Source organism: Rhinolophus sinicus, linkage group LG10 (assembly GCF_036562045.2).
Source record: "Rhinolophus sinicus isolate RSC01 linkage group LG10, ASM3656204v1, whole genome shotgun sequence".
Classification (NCBI taxonomy): domain Eukaryota; kingdom Metazoa; phylum Chordata; class Mammalia; order Chiroptera; family Rhinolophidae; genus Rhinolophus; species Rhinolophus sinicus.
The window spans coordinates 41921108-41935720 of record NC_133759.1 but is presented as its reverse complement, the minus strand read 5'-3'; the positions used below and the strand labels follow the sequence as shown (position 1 = coordinate 41935720).

The following is a 14613-nucleotide window of genomic DNA, read 5'->3' as shown; positions in this document are numbered from 1 at the left end:
ATTAAACATAAGGGTGAGGGGTCTACAAGAAATTCTACACATCTAAGACGGAGAAGGTGGAGCTTAGCAGCAGCATATCCAAGAATTCAGGGTTTTATCAATAGCACAACACATCAGCAATGGGGATGGAGCCACCAAAGGAGTCGACGTGACACACTGTGGACACGATGGCCTGAAGAGAGAACGTGGCTTTGAGGCCAGGTAGACTAGACCTCGGGGAGTGCCACTCTCCACTCCTCTGGCAGGACCTCAGGCAAGGGCTTGCACCACACTAAGCTTCCGTTTGTCCGAGTGCGAAACGGGAAGAACAGTAACTGAAGACAGGGCTGGAGGCCCGCCTGGGATGAGGGGTGTGGGAGCCCTGCTCCTCGGGTGCTGCTCGCACTGCACCTGGAGGAGGCCTGCAGCTTGGAGCCCACTTCCTAAAGGGTCTATCAGATCCCTGCACCCAGGACCTCCTCCCCTCCCCGCCCTCTCCATCCGTGGGGCTAAGGCGGCCATGTTCATAAGTGACTCGGCCCCGTGGCCAGGATGGAAAACTGACCCAGGCTGGGGGCCAACTATTAAGGCAGACTCAGTAAAAGATTCAGGTTGATCTCAGAAGCTGTGGTACATGCCAGGCTGGACTTGTGGGTCTTTAAGCAGAGAGAGGAGAGGACGAGAGACCTGGACAGGCACAGAGCCAAAGGAAGGAGAGTCCTGTGTCCTCTCCAGCTCCACCAGGCAGGGCCCAGCCCTTCCTTCCTAAGCCTGCTGTACCCATGACCCTCCCATAAAACTTCCTTTTGTGCTTAAAGCAGTTTGGGCTTAAAGCATTTTCTGTTCCTTGCAACCAGAGTCCTGACCAACGCAAATGTTGCCAAGTGGGGACATGCTTGGTGGAGGAGTCATGGAAGGTGAGGAAATGCGAAGTGTCACAGAATGGATTCAGGGAAGCTGAAGAATACAGTCAACGCTGTCCGAAGGCAGGAAGGAAAAGGCCACTCCAGGAGGGAATGAGGGCAGGATGGGGACATGGGGACGCTGTGAAGAGATCCCAACTGTGCCCCCTGGTACTGGCTCATCTCAGGGACGCCTCCTGACCTGGCCTGAGGGGAAGTGCACACCGTGGATGGTCAGGGCCTGGGACACACACCACCTAAGTCTTCCGAGCTCAGGTTCCAGCCTCTCACTCTGACTGGCTGAGGGCCACCTGGGCTTTGGTGCCACGTATTCACCTGGAACAAGCACCAGATGGCAGGTGCTTGTGAGCCCACGTGGCCCAACACCGTAATTTTCCAGATGGGGAAAACAGGACAGAAATGGGTAACCTGCTGGAGATTACATAGCAAATTGGTGGCAGGGCCAGGATGAGAATCTGTCATTCATGCTACATTCACCCCTCGCCCCACCCACTCCGGCTGCCCTAGAAAAAGACAACAATCTGATGGTCGCTGTGCCTTGGGTTCTAGTATGTAGTCTTATCCTGTCTCTCCTTGTTTGCCATTAGCCTCGGGACCACCCTCTTGGTATTTTTGTACCTTTCTTTAACACACTCTATACCCTCAGAGCTGCCATCACCAAAACCTAAAGTGGGGTGACACTCTCTGCAGCCTCCCCAGACATGCCTCTCTGGGAACTTTCCTGTCCCAGTTCCCAGAGCGCTGAGTCACATTTTCCACCGCCCGCCCTGCACAGCCTGTCCTGCCTGCCTGCCACACACAGCTCTGCTGTTGCCCCAGGAAGCCCCCTCCCCACTGTTATTTCCCCTGCTCAGAGCTACGCAATGACATGCACACTTCCCACAATAGCCACCCTGACAGCTCACAAATGAAACCCAACTCCCAGAAATAGTGGATGACGGAGCCGCTGATGAATAGACTGGGGCTCCCATCTGTCCTGGGCGCAGTACCTGGCACAGAACTCAGTAAATGAGCAGCAGCTCAGGTTAGCGCAGACGCCAGGCCAGGCCACACTTACACAGGAAGGAGCCGATGAACAGTTACTATGTGAATGAAACATGTGCTGACCAGCAGTCCAGGTGGAAGGGCAGGCTGATAACCTTTCCCCACCAATCCCAACCTTGAATTAAAGCTTAGGTCAGTGGCCTCCATCCTGGGGAAGCCAGAGCCACTGTGCCCATCCTAGGAAAGCTGTCGGCTTGTTCCACGGCCAGTGGCCAGGACTCCCCTGAGAACATGGGTGGGAATTCAAGGTTCTCACTCCTAGAAAACCTGATCTCCAGTCCCACAGGGACTCTCTGCTGCAGTGGGCACATTTTAGGGTAGGGCTGTGGAGACAATGGTAAAGACTACCAGCTCACTGTCCAGTGGTACACTTTTCCCAAAACAACTGTGATCAAAAACCAACCAGAAGATCTGCAAAAGCCTTTGTAGAAGCTCGAGTGTAGGCAGGGCCCACCCTACTCTGCCTTGCGGCCCCCACGGGCTTAGAGATGCGACTTTGCAGTGTACTGCCGTCCCAGCTACCTCCTCCTCCGGGGGCTGCCCCGCAGCAGTGGCAGTAGCCAGAGGGCTGAATTCCCTGCTTTGTAGAAGTAAACTCCTTTAATGCTTAAATCACCTCCACTGTGACCCATCACGCTGGATCACCGTCCTCTCCTCACACAGCCATTTCCCTGACCAGACGTGAGCTCCTTCCGGGCTGAACGGCTGTTCTGCACACATCTCTCTGTACCACCAGAGCTTCACAGAGCGCCCAGGGCATGGTCAGCGCTGGGAAATGTTCAATACATGAAGGGCAATAAATAACTCGGCCCCCTGTTCTTGTCAGAGTAAGCAGCTGTTTCTTGATACATAAATAGTTAAAATACCATAGTTATTTGATTACTGGTCTCCTCCAGACTGAAACTGTGAGTGCCCATATCTTGCCCGACTGGCTTCGAGCTTACTCCCTTGCACACAGTAGGAGACTATCAGTTTTCTTAAATGAATGAAGGAAATAAATAAACAGGATCATGATGTCATGCCCCAAGGTAGGAAATGCAACTGCTCATCAGCTTTACTGGGAATCACAGGCACAGTACACCTTTCCCAACGCCCGGGGCCTGCCCCATGGAGTCCTTCTCACCAGACCAGAACGTGCCAGGCAGCGCTGGCTGGACTGGGCGCAGGCGGGCCCGGTGGAGCAGCTGTCAGAAGCCCAGCAGCGCGCAGTGAGACTAGTGTGTCAGTGGTGTGCATACTGGGGGTGGGGGGGGGGGAGGGAGGCACCAGCGAGACCAGGAGCTGAGCCCCAGCCCCCAGCCGCACAGAGCCCCTCCCCTGCTCGCTGTCCTTCAGTCTTAAGCCAACACTGACTGAGCACCTATTAGGTCATAGCCCCAGAGATTCAGAGAGAAAAGCCACGGACTCACATGATGGTTCAAAACCTCAATGCAGATGCCTCCTTTTATTATGTGTTTCCCCAGGAACCCCATTTTCAAAGAATTTTAATCTACTACACAAACTGTGTTTATTAAGTAGTAACTAATTTTATTTTTCTTGAATAAAAAAATCCCTACCTGCCAATCACAGGTTTCTGAACAGCATGAGCTAATAACCAGTGTGAGCACTGACTTTGTAGGATTCCGCCCAAAGCAAAACAACCTGACGTTTAACCTCGTCCTTACAATGGGTAAGTGGAGGGCTGCCATTCGGGTTCTTACACTGGTCCTGTTTCTATTAGAAGACTGCTGAAAATACACCTAATGTCCATTAACCTTGCTGTGCAAGAAAACAACACCCCAAAGACATTCAACGTCTCATCCATGGCCGTTAGTCCTAAGAGGTGAGGCCCAGGCAGGAACTAACATGGGAGGTGGTGTCCGGCAAAAGGGTCCCTCCCGCTGCTGCTGCCACCCCCTGTGCCAAGCGTAGGGCCAAGGCTGAGGATGGAGTCGCTCGCCATGTCTCCCACTGCTTCCCTCATGGCCTCTGCAGGCATCCCCCCCCCCCAGCCCCACTGCCACCAGCCCAAACCCCACTGGACAAACCCACCTGCTGCCGCTCCCCCGGGGTCAGTGTGGGCGAGATGCCGGCCGGCCTGCTAGCGTCCATGCTGTTCTTGGTCAGTGCGAGGGGCTGCTCCATGCTGAGGCTGGGGAGGGACGCGTACAGGTGGTTGCCGTGCAGGCTCATGGTGGGGGCCACAGCCCGCTCAATGGGGCTGCGGCTCCGCTCCCGGGGGTCTTTCCGGCAGTCTCCATTGGCCGTCTTATTCCTGAAAAAGAGGAGCCAACACTCAGAGGGGGCAGCCTGGCACCTTGTGAATGGCAAAGGGCTACGACCAGATGTGCCAAGCACTTCACAGGGAGTGTTTCATTCACTGCTGTACCTTGCTGTGGGTAAATATTGCAGCAGTATCACCCTCATTTTCTGAGGTTCAAGTCATGTTATGGAGCTGACCGACTGGTGAACTGCGCCAGGACGCTAACCCGGGTCAGTGTGACCGCAAGGCCCCTCGGTGCCAGGAGGAAGCACCATCAGCAGGGTCTGTTTGGCAGCCTGTCCATGCAGGTCACGGGCCCATCTGAGCACTTCTGATAAACTCCACCTGCTCAGAGTCTAGAGAGGTAACCCAGGTGCTCAGGCTCAGGTGGGTTTGACAAGGACCTGCCATTCAGGAGGACAAAGACGATGATGATGATGACCCAAAAGTAACCAAATGCTTCTGTGTGCCGGGGCCTGCTCCAAGATGCCACCGCCATGCGTTGCCTCAATCTTCCCAAGACCACTAACAAGACGCCATAACTACCCTCTTTTCAGACGATGGAAGCAAGACTCATAGTCATGTCACTGGCCGAGCAGCAGTAGCGTTAGCGCGGGCTCATGGGGTGCACACGCTCAGGCTTGCCTGGGGAGTGGAGAGCCAGCGTGCAGCTCCTCCATCCAGAATACACCAGCCAGAGTCACCTGCTTCAGGAAAGCCCCTCAACTGGTGCTCACGAAGGCCTTGCTTGTGTGCTCAGCGGCAGGTGCTGTGTGGGACACGGATGGGAGGTAAACACCACCCCACCCACCGTACAATGGATCTAGTTGAGGCAACACTGTATGTTGCATCTATTAAAGAATGACACAGCCCAGCAAATGCTAAGACGTGACCCACAGAAGACCATGAACACGGTTATGGGCTCGGCCCTGGTCCTTCCTTTTCCCCGCTTTTTCCAGGGTTTCTTTCTGCCTCTAGTTTCAGCCCCTTGAATTCACCATGTTCTCCTGCTGCCAGAACTCTCCGAGTTCACAACAGTCACCCCCTTTGCTCAGCAGACAAGTTACCATCCTATTACACAGCCCAGAAGCCCGGGCTGGCGTGCTAAGACAGAAACCCAGAGAAAGCAGCACAGCCTGCTGCCTTCTCCACTGGCTGAGTGCGATAAAATTTCCTTTAGTATTTTATATACACATACACAGAAGTATGTGTGACAGAGAGACAGGGAGGCCCTTTTAAATTGCAGTCACGTGTAGTTGTAAGAAATAGACCCCTGTCACCTCAATAAATTTAATATTTAAAAAGGGGGGAAGAGAAATAGATCCCAAGTTCCCTGTACTCAGTTTCCCCCAGTGGTGACATCTTGTAAAACTAGGCCATTGACACCAAGACAATCTACCAACCTATTCAGATTTCCTGTTTTACTTGTTTTCATTTCAGTGCAATCTTTTCATAAAGCAGATCCGACCACAGCAAGCCCTTCGTTGTAACTGTCACTGGCTCAGCACCATCTTCAGGGGCCTCCCCGGCCCTTCCCCCTCCGACTCTGACCACTTGTCCATCCTCGTCTGGGTTCCATGCCACCAAGAGCTGTGCTCTGCAGTTACAACAGTCTACTTGCCATTCTTCAAATAAGACATGCCACTTCGTGCCTCTGTGACTGTATATATTTGTGCGTGGCGCCCCCCACCCCACACACAGCCAACTGTGCCTGCAGCTTTAGACCCCAAAGTGCCCCTTGCAAACCTTTACTGACTAGAGAACCCACCACACCACTATTTAATGTCTTTATCTACGTGCCTCCCCAGAGCCCCCGACTTCCAAGAGTGCACAGAGCCCAGCTCACCCCACACCCTCACTGCCGAGCACGGCAGGCCCATGTCACCGTGAGTGAATGAAGAGACGCTACATGGATGACCGGATAAGGAAAGCAAGGCACTGTGGTGGTGGGACTGTGCGTGGGCAGGATCGTGGAGAGGTGAGGGCTGAGGAGCCGCCTGCAGGGGAGTTTACACCCTTCAGATGGGTTATGTGCCCCGACCCAGATGCCCATAGGGGCTCAGTGGAAAGAGCGGGAGACCTGGCAAGACTTGCCAGGCCCCAGACGCAAGTGTGGGCACAGGAAGCTCCACCTCAGAGGGGTTTAAACAAGGACTGAGCACGACAGAAACATAAGCAACCGTGCTGGCACAGCACAGGGGATCGTGAACACGAGCGGGACCAAATCAGCACTAAGCTTAGTTTATCACTTAGTTTATCAATTGCAAGGTAAGTGACTGCATAAGGCACAGCATTTAACTTTTGGATGTTTTCCCCCTTTTATTCTCTGGTTGACTATACAGAATGATTTAAAAGCAATTAGAGAATAAATTTTCAGCCCATTAAGATAACAATGGGGGTGGGGGGGGCCTGATGGCTCAGTTGGTTAGAGCGCGAGCTCCTAACAAGGTTGCTGGTTCAATTCCCACATGGGATGGTGGGCTGTGCCCCTGCAACTAAGATTGAAAACGGCGACTGGACTTGGAGCTGATAGGCCCTGGAGAAACACACTGTTCCCCAACATTCCCCAACAACATTAAAAAAAAAAAAGATAACATGGAAGAGTACATACATTTTGGTCAAATGGTCTAAATGAAATGTCCCATATATGTGATTTTCAAATACATACACACATGCACACATGATAAATAAGATTAAAAACCCCACCTTAATTCTAAAATCAGCCTGTCCATCATTTCCTCGTCCTGTAATGATTCATTAGACATCACAAGTCTGTCCAGTGACTGCCTCAGGGGTCGTGATCGCAAACACTAGTAAGACTGCAGTGCAGATGTGAGGCGGGCCTTTCCCTTGACAGACTTCAGGCCAATCAAACCTGAGATAACCTGGCTTTTACCTACATGGATATTTATTGTTACATCTACAATTCATCAGTGTATGAAAAGACTATACTGTCAGCACACATGGTCATCTTCAGTATTAAGTTTTCTTCCAAATTTGGATAAAATAAACTTCGTTTGACAAGATGTGTAAGTTGTTTCCCTGACACAATCAGGGATTGTCCCCTCACCCATGAGGTGTCTGAAGGCCACTAAGGAACGAGGCAAAGCCGGGGATGGATTCGTGAGCTTCTCAGTCAGAATTCTCCTCTGGCCAATTCAGACTACAGTTTATACAACCAGTGTTAACTGAGCCCTACTTTGTGACAGTCACAGAAAGTAAGACACAGCCCTGTGTTCTCAGGGCTGAGGTGAGGCAGGTGCCAGAGAAGCCGGAAGAAGGCTGGAGAGGGTCAAAGGATGACTAACCCCGGGTGGAGGAAAGGAGTAGCCTGAAGCCCCCCCAGTGTCAGAGGCACCAGGACACCCACACAGCCCACCCATCTCTCACACACGTTTATGTGGCACTAAACTCGGCTGAGCCTCCGGAGGTGAACCCTGAGGCCTGGGGATCCGTAACCACACTCGAGGGGAAAGCGATGCCCAATGATGGGGTGAGCTGCCCGAGGGCATCTAGCTCATGGAAGGAAGGAGAAGACAGGCCCTGCTCCACCCACAGCCGCCACCTGGGCTCCTGAAGACACGCTGTGCCCACACCATGTGGGGGGGGGGGGGGGAGAAGGGACTCTGGGGGACACGAACCAGAAAAACAGCCAACCAAAAACATGACGCGGCAGGGCACCATGCATCAGACGAAGACGGTGAAAAACACAGAAAGAAAACATCTGAAGAACTCACTGGTTAATTTTAGTAAAATTATATATTACTCACATTTCCAGTTCTTTTTCCTGGTTCCCGGAGCTTAAAGACAGACATTGTTTTCCATGTGCCCCCCTTCCCGGCCCCTGAATGAATCATACCCTGGGCTCCACTGCTTCCCAGAGCATCATGTGCTCTCATGGACAGCCGACCAAACCACCGCTTCCTGCCTGGGAGATTGGAGTCGCCTCCGTTCTAGTTAAGGACAAAGTTTGCTCATGAAAAAAGGGCTGCAGCCCTGTTAGAGCCTAAGGGGCTCATGGGTAGCTGGCTGGACGCCAAGGACCCGCCAATGTCACTGCCATTCCAGGGCACCCTGGTCCATCCTGGGAGGGCATTTCTACTGCCAGCTGTTTTAGGAGAGAAAATGGAAAGGGGAGACAAAAGTGAAGGTGGTTAAGAAAGAAGATACCTATTATATGTTCCTCTTTGACAAAGTGTTCCAGGGAATGGATGCCACCTGCTAGTACTGTTTCCCCGAAAATAAGACCTAACCGGAACATAAGCCCTAATGCATCTTTTGGAGCAAAAATTAATACAAGACCCGGTGTTATTTTCGGGGAAACACAGTACTCTCCCCTCTCAGAGCTGAGACACCAGAAATGTCTACAGTGTCTGGGGAAAAGTCAACTAGATTCCAAGCAGTGAAACTGTGAAAGAATTCATCACATGAAGAAGTCTACCACATCCACTGGATTCTCATTAAAATGAGATTTTCCCCACCCTCAAACATCAGGAGTTCCGAGTAGAAAGCAAACCCATGGGAAGGTATTACAATACTTGACATGCTCAAGCCTTAACGGAGTTCTGGTGACGATGAACGGCTATTAGGCAATGTGAGCCTGAATCTGTACAACAGAGGAGGGGATATGGGTATGAGACATTTTAGTTAGTGCTTTCGAGGAAACACTCTGGGATCCTGTGGGCCCCGTGAGGCAGGCAGAGTCTTGGGACAGGTCCCTCGGCTCAGGTGAACGAGGCGAGGACCAGCCCAGCCTCCCCCATGCGGTTCCCAGAAGGCACAGGATGTCCTTGACATGACAGTGGCTCTGCTGGATGCCAGACCACTCCTGGCAGAAGGGAACTCAAGTTCTGTGGCAACACACCCCACGCATGAGGGTGTAGGGAGAGATGAAGGGTCAAAGTAGGAAGGACCGAGGAGCAGCAGTGAGGCCAGAAGACGCGGGGAGCCCTGGACGGTCACAGCGAAGACACAGTCCCCTCTAATCATTACTGTAAAGTACCTTGAAATTTTAAAAGCTCCCTTAGAGACTGTACTTAATGCCACTGAGCTGTACACTTAAAAATGGCTACAATGGTACATTGTACGAAATGTGTACTTAACTACCTCCCGTTCCTTCCCAAGCACGAGGCCTTCCCTGACCCCCCACCCCAAACTACAGGGGTGGAGGTAACAGTGGGAACCTGGATGTGTGTGAAGGGACCAGCCCCCAAAGGCGCACCCCCACTTAGTTGCGTGTCCCTTAATTGGCCAGCCTCACGGCGCTGTCCCCAGCCAGGCGGGCACATCAGCCTCCCCAGGGGACAGGACACTGGAGAGCCCCACGCTCGCAAGCTCTGTCCTCTCCCCAGCGCGGGGCACGAGGACAGAGCCAACAGCCGGTGTTTTACCAACATTCACTGAATAAGTGAATTATCAAAGTACATACACTATGTTGAGTCCAGTTAACGGCATTTGTGGTGACTGAAAAGGAAATTAAGGTCATTTCTTTCAGAGGAAATTCCCAGCAGGAAAGACGTTTTTCCCTGAAAAAGCAGTTTAGGGAACATTTAGACACCGGGCATCCGTGGTAGGGAGATGTTTTCTCCCTTTAACCACCTTCTTCATCTTCTGTTTTCCTCCCCCCACTTGTCAATGTCCCCGTGCCTGTCCAAACCTCACACAAACGGGGACGCACGCATCACCCCCTTCTTTCTTCTTGTGAGCAAGAGAGTTCACTGCTTCCCTGTCAAGTAAGAAGGCACCTGGGTTTGTCTCCAGGACATCCTGGTCTCCTCAGTATCAACTTCAGACCAGAAGTGGAGGGGGCGGGGACACCACCCCCAGGGGAAGGCTGAGCACAGATCACGTTTGCATGTGGAGGTGGTGGGAGGTGAGGCAGCGACACCCTCCAAGGTAAAAAATGGCGAGCTGTGTGTCCTTGGCAGGAGGAAGTTGGGAAACACTGGCATCCAGAGCATCCCAAGCACAGAGCGACCTGGGGTGGGGTCGTCTCTGTTTCAACAAGCACATCCTGGTCAGCAGTGAAAAGGGCCAGAGACGGCCTTTCCCTTAATGGTAGGAAAAGATCGCCTTACATTCAACAACTATCATCGCTTAACATCACCTAATACTGAAGAAAACAGCCACAGCCCTACCACCATCAGAGGCTCAAGGGAACCCTACCTGAGCATGAAGGACACTGCAATTGGCTAATGACACTGTTGCCGCAGCTACCCACCCACATAACATTTCTCCCCACTGACTCCCCCCCAAAGGTGGCATCCCCCTTTCTATTCAGATTTCAAAAATCAACTACACAGAACTGAGCGATGCACACCTCATTTGCTCAATCACATGACATCTGTCCCAGTCCCAGGGAGAAGCACATACCACTGCAATGTTGTCCTTGGAAAGTCGGGTCCAAAAACAATGCATTAGAAGTCAGGGAGTCCCTGTCAGCCCATTATTTACCTCGCTTACCTGTACTATCATACTATCATTTCTTAGTAACGCTACATGCCACATCGTACGCTGGACCTCACTACCTTATTAAATCCACCTCAACGCCCCATTTTATGGCTGAGTAAACTAGGCTTCAGACAGGCTGAGTAACTTATTTCAGGTTGTAACACTAGTACAGCACCAGGATTCTAATTTATATCTGACTCGCTTGAGAGCCTTTCTTTTTCACTTTTCCCTCTCAAGAAAGAGGCTGAGAAAACTACAAAAGACCTACGTACCTACCAGCCAGAGCTGATAAATGAAACTGTACTATCGTATTTGCTTCAGACCTTTTCTTCCCTCCTAAAGGGAAATACTGGCAGGGATCAAAACAGCCGCCATGCAGACACAGCTGCAGCCCCCCCTCCCACCTTCCCCAGGCCCAGGCCCTCTCTTCATCCCCAGGTGTCCCACTGTCCTGTATTTGGGGATTCTTCCTATACGTATATGAATATACCTGTAAATAATATGGAGCCCATTTTAAATTTACATCACGGTATCACACTGTATGTATTGTTTTATAACCATGCTTTTCCCCTTGTCTAGTTTTGGGGCTCTACCCATGTTCTGACGTAGGGCTCTAGTTTATCCATCTCATTTACCTGCTACATAATATTCCTTTGTACGAATACACCACAATTTAATGATCCATTCCTCTACTGACAGGTATGTGGATAACCTCCGGTGTTTCCTTATGACAAATAGCCTCACGGGGTTTATATCTTTGCATGTGCCCTGTGCCTGGGTGCAGGGTTTCTGAGTGTCACTCAGGTAGGTATCTAGAAGTGACGCTTGTGGCTTGTAGAACTCACCGTCTTCAGCTGCCACAGATGTTGCCCAAACCCTGTCCAACATGCGGGTCCACTCTGCACTCCCCCTGCCAGCGGAGCCTCAGGCCTCCCGCAGAGGTGCGTCCTCTGTAACATCCCCACAGCCTCTGGATTTCCGCCATTCTCATGGTGGGACTCGCCCCTCCATGTTCTAATCTGCATTTCCTCAATTACCAGTGCAACTGAGCATCTTTTCATACATTTACTAGCCATTTTATTTTCTTCTTTGAATTGCTTTTAATGTGTTATGGGTTGAGTTTTGTGCCCCCCAAAAATGTTGGAAATCCTGACCCCCAGTTCCTGCAAATGTGACCTTACTTGGAAATAGAGTCCCTGCAGATGAGCAAGGTAAGATGAGGTCATCAGGGTGGGCTCTCATCCAGTGGAACTGGTGTCCTTATCAAAAGGAAATTTGGACAAAGTGACAGACATGCACAGAGGAAAGATGAAATGAAGACACAAGGAGAACGCCGCCTGTAAACAGAGGGATGCATGAGGCCACTAGAAGTCCTTAAGAGAGAGGCCTGAACACACTCTCCCTCCCAGCCTCAGAAGGAACCCACCCTGCTGGTATCTTGATCTCAGCCTTCCAGCCTGAGAACTGTGAGAAAATAAACTTCTGTTGTTCAGGCCACCCAGTCTGTGGTACTTTGTCATGGCAGCCCTAGCAAACTAAAACCATTTCCATGGCCTTTTTTTTTTTTTCCCCCAGAGTTTTATATATTTTTAGGTATTCTCCACACCCATGTTTTTTTCTGCTTTATCTGCATTACTCCTGCCCCTCTGCCCCAAAATTTGAGAGCTTCCTCTGGACATTTTCAAAGAGGTCTCTAAGATCCCCTGGGCCTCAGGTATCCTTGTCATGATAAGGCATACTTAAATAAGCAGCGAGATGACCAGGAGTCGAGACCAGTGTGTGAGACCAGGCTTGCCAAAGAGAAGCCAGGGGGCCAGATGCCCTGCCTTCTCCTGCAGGTGCAATTCAGGAAGCCAGCAAAAGGCATTCCCACCTGCCCCTACATACAGGAGGGAAGCAGCTTGTCAGCCAAGTTATAATCCAAGACCTTTTGGCTCAGGAACATTTTGGATGGATGGATGGATGGATGGATGAATGAATGGACCAGCAGCTCTTTTCATTATCCCTACGCTGATGGGCCCAGCAGTAACGAACACCCCAAGACCACAGGCCAGCTGTGAGCACCACCCACCTGCTCTTATTCAATGCTTATGGTCAACCCTCGGGAGTGCCCGCCACCGTTCCCATGGTTTATGGAGGGAAACAGGATTGAGAAGCACAGCACTCAGCCAGAGTCACATGGCTGGCAGGTGGTGGCTCAGGGCTCAAATCAGGCCAGGCCTTGCTCTTCTGCGAGTGTTTCAGAAACAGCACATTTCTGTGGTGCGGGAAGGAGAATCACCAATACTGGACAGTGTAAAGGGAAACACATAACTGACTTGGGCTCTTCTCTGGGATTGAGTCAAGGGTGTTCAACCTAAGCCCCTCAAGAGTAAGAGGCGTTACGTTAGTATAACCCACGTCTCCATATAGTCTCTGGTCTCCAATATTCCTCTCACTTCCCTGCAGCCCCTCCAGCAGCTCAGCTCTCATTAGTGTTTTGTGTGATGTGCTCTTGCCACTCATGTCCTTTTTTTCCCTGTGAGACTGGAAAGAGCTCTAGGGGAAAGTGGGTCTCCCCGTGGCCCAAGCACAATTACTGTGCAGATCTGCGTGAGGGAACCACCCAGGGAACCCAAGAAACCTGACTGACATCACGGGAAGTCACAGGGTGGCCACTTAAGTCAAGCTTCTAGGTAACCAAAATGTAAGCCTCCAGATAGAAAAAAAAATTTTAAACTATTCGGTTAGAAACCTGTCTGAAACATTCTACAATGTATTATTTTCCTTGAAAAGGACTCGGGGTCTTTATCATAAACACTATTTTCAGCCGTGACGCAGTAGGTCTCCAGGACAGGCCTGTCTGCTGCAGACTGAGTCCTCTCGATTGTTCAGCAACTTGTGTGCTGAGGCCAGCTCCTCACCACGTTCCGGTCTCTTCCCTTGATTGTCACAGGGCCATTCCTGGAGTAAGTGGGCCTGCCACTGCTGGTAGCCCTTATCGCTCCTTTCTCCTCACTGCGGGCCAAACAGCCAGGCAACTAGGTTTGCTAGAATGATGTGCAAAGTAATGGTCCACAGGCTCTGAGTGAGTACAGGGTCTCCCACGGCAACTTTCCCATCCCCGGTTCCAGTATTCAGACATCTTATTGGAAGCTTGGGAAAGTAAGGGCCTTCTAGACCTGCTGCTGATAGAGACGCAACACACCTGTGTCAGCTCGCAGGGCAGAGCTCTTACACACTGCCGGGAGATTCCCATTTCTGCACTGCTCAGTTCTGTGTAAATAAGATACCAGTTTTCTTTGACTACAACTGTCCACACATGTTTTCCATCATTAGCTGAGACAAGAGGAAAAACTACAGTTTGAAAAAAGAGGTCAACCCTTGAGAATGTGTCTGGTAAAGTATCTCGCCTGTCATGTTAGAAACTGTGACCAAGAAAGCAGTGGGCCTTCACCTGAGGACCGGGCCTGGGGGACTTGTCCTGGGGACAAACGGGCAGGGACCCATGTGCACAACCAAGCACTGCTTACGGACGGAACGGATCACACGCCTCACATGTGGCCCCTCAAGCATTTTCACATGAATGGAGATGTGGCTGAGACTAATAAAATATAAATTAATTTAAAATTCCTACTGCTACTAAATTTGTAGTCATTTTTGCCATTATGTATTCTCTCAATGAATGATATTTAAAAACTACAACCACTATCATATTTTTGGCATTAAACAGAGTCTTTGCACCAGAGAAGGGATGGAAAACATTATGTCTTCCTTCTGTAACTGAGCTACAATGTCTGAGGTGGACAAAAACCTAGGAAAGCTCATCTATTTCTCCACACAACAGAGGTGTAACAACATGGTGACAGTTTGCTTGGCTATCCTTTAAGGACCATTTGAGACGGCTAGAGAAAGGGTGGAAGCCTGGGGATTTGCCCAATGAGACTGTCCAGAGCCGGATTTTAACAGAACAGTGTCTGCACCAGCTCGGACAGC

The 14613-nt window shown here is 51.0% G+C and overlaps 1 protein-coding gene across 7 annotated transcripts in view; it reads right to left on the bottom strand.

Annotated features, from left to right (window-relative positions):
• VGLL4 (vestigial like family member 4) overlaps positions 1-14613 on the bottom strand; it is a 143894-nt gene that overhangs the window by 4553 nt on the left and 124728 nt on the right. For 6 of the 7 annotated variants that reach the window (XM_019732657.2, XM_019732658.2, XM_074312984.1 and 3 more), the window contains one exon: positions 3978-4200. In XM_019732657.2, the coding sequence (XP_019588216.2) occupies positions 3978-4200 (223 nt within the window). Of the gene's footprint in view, positions 1-3977; positions 4201-7958; positions 7978-14613 lie in introns of those variants that run through there. The other variant, XM_074312986.1, reaches the window with a different exon arrangement.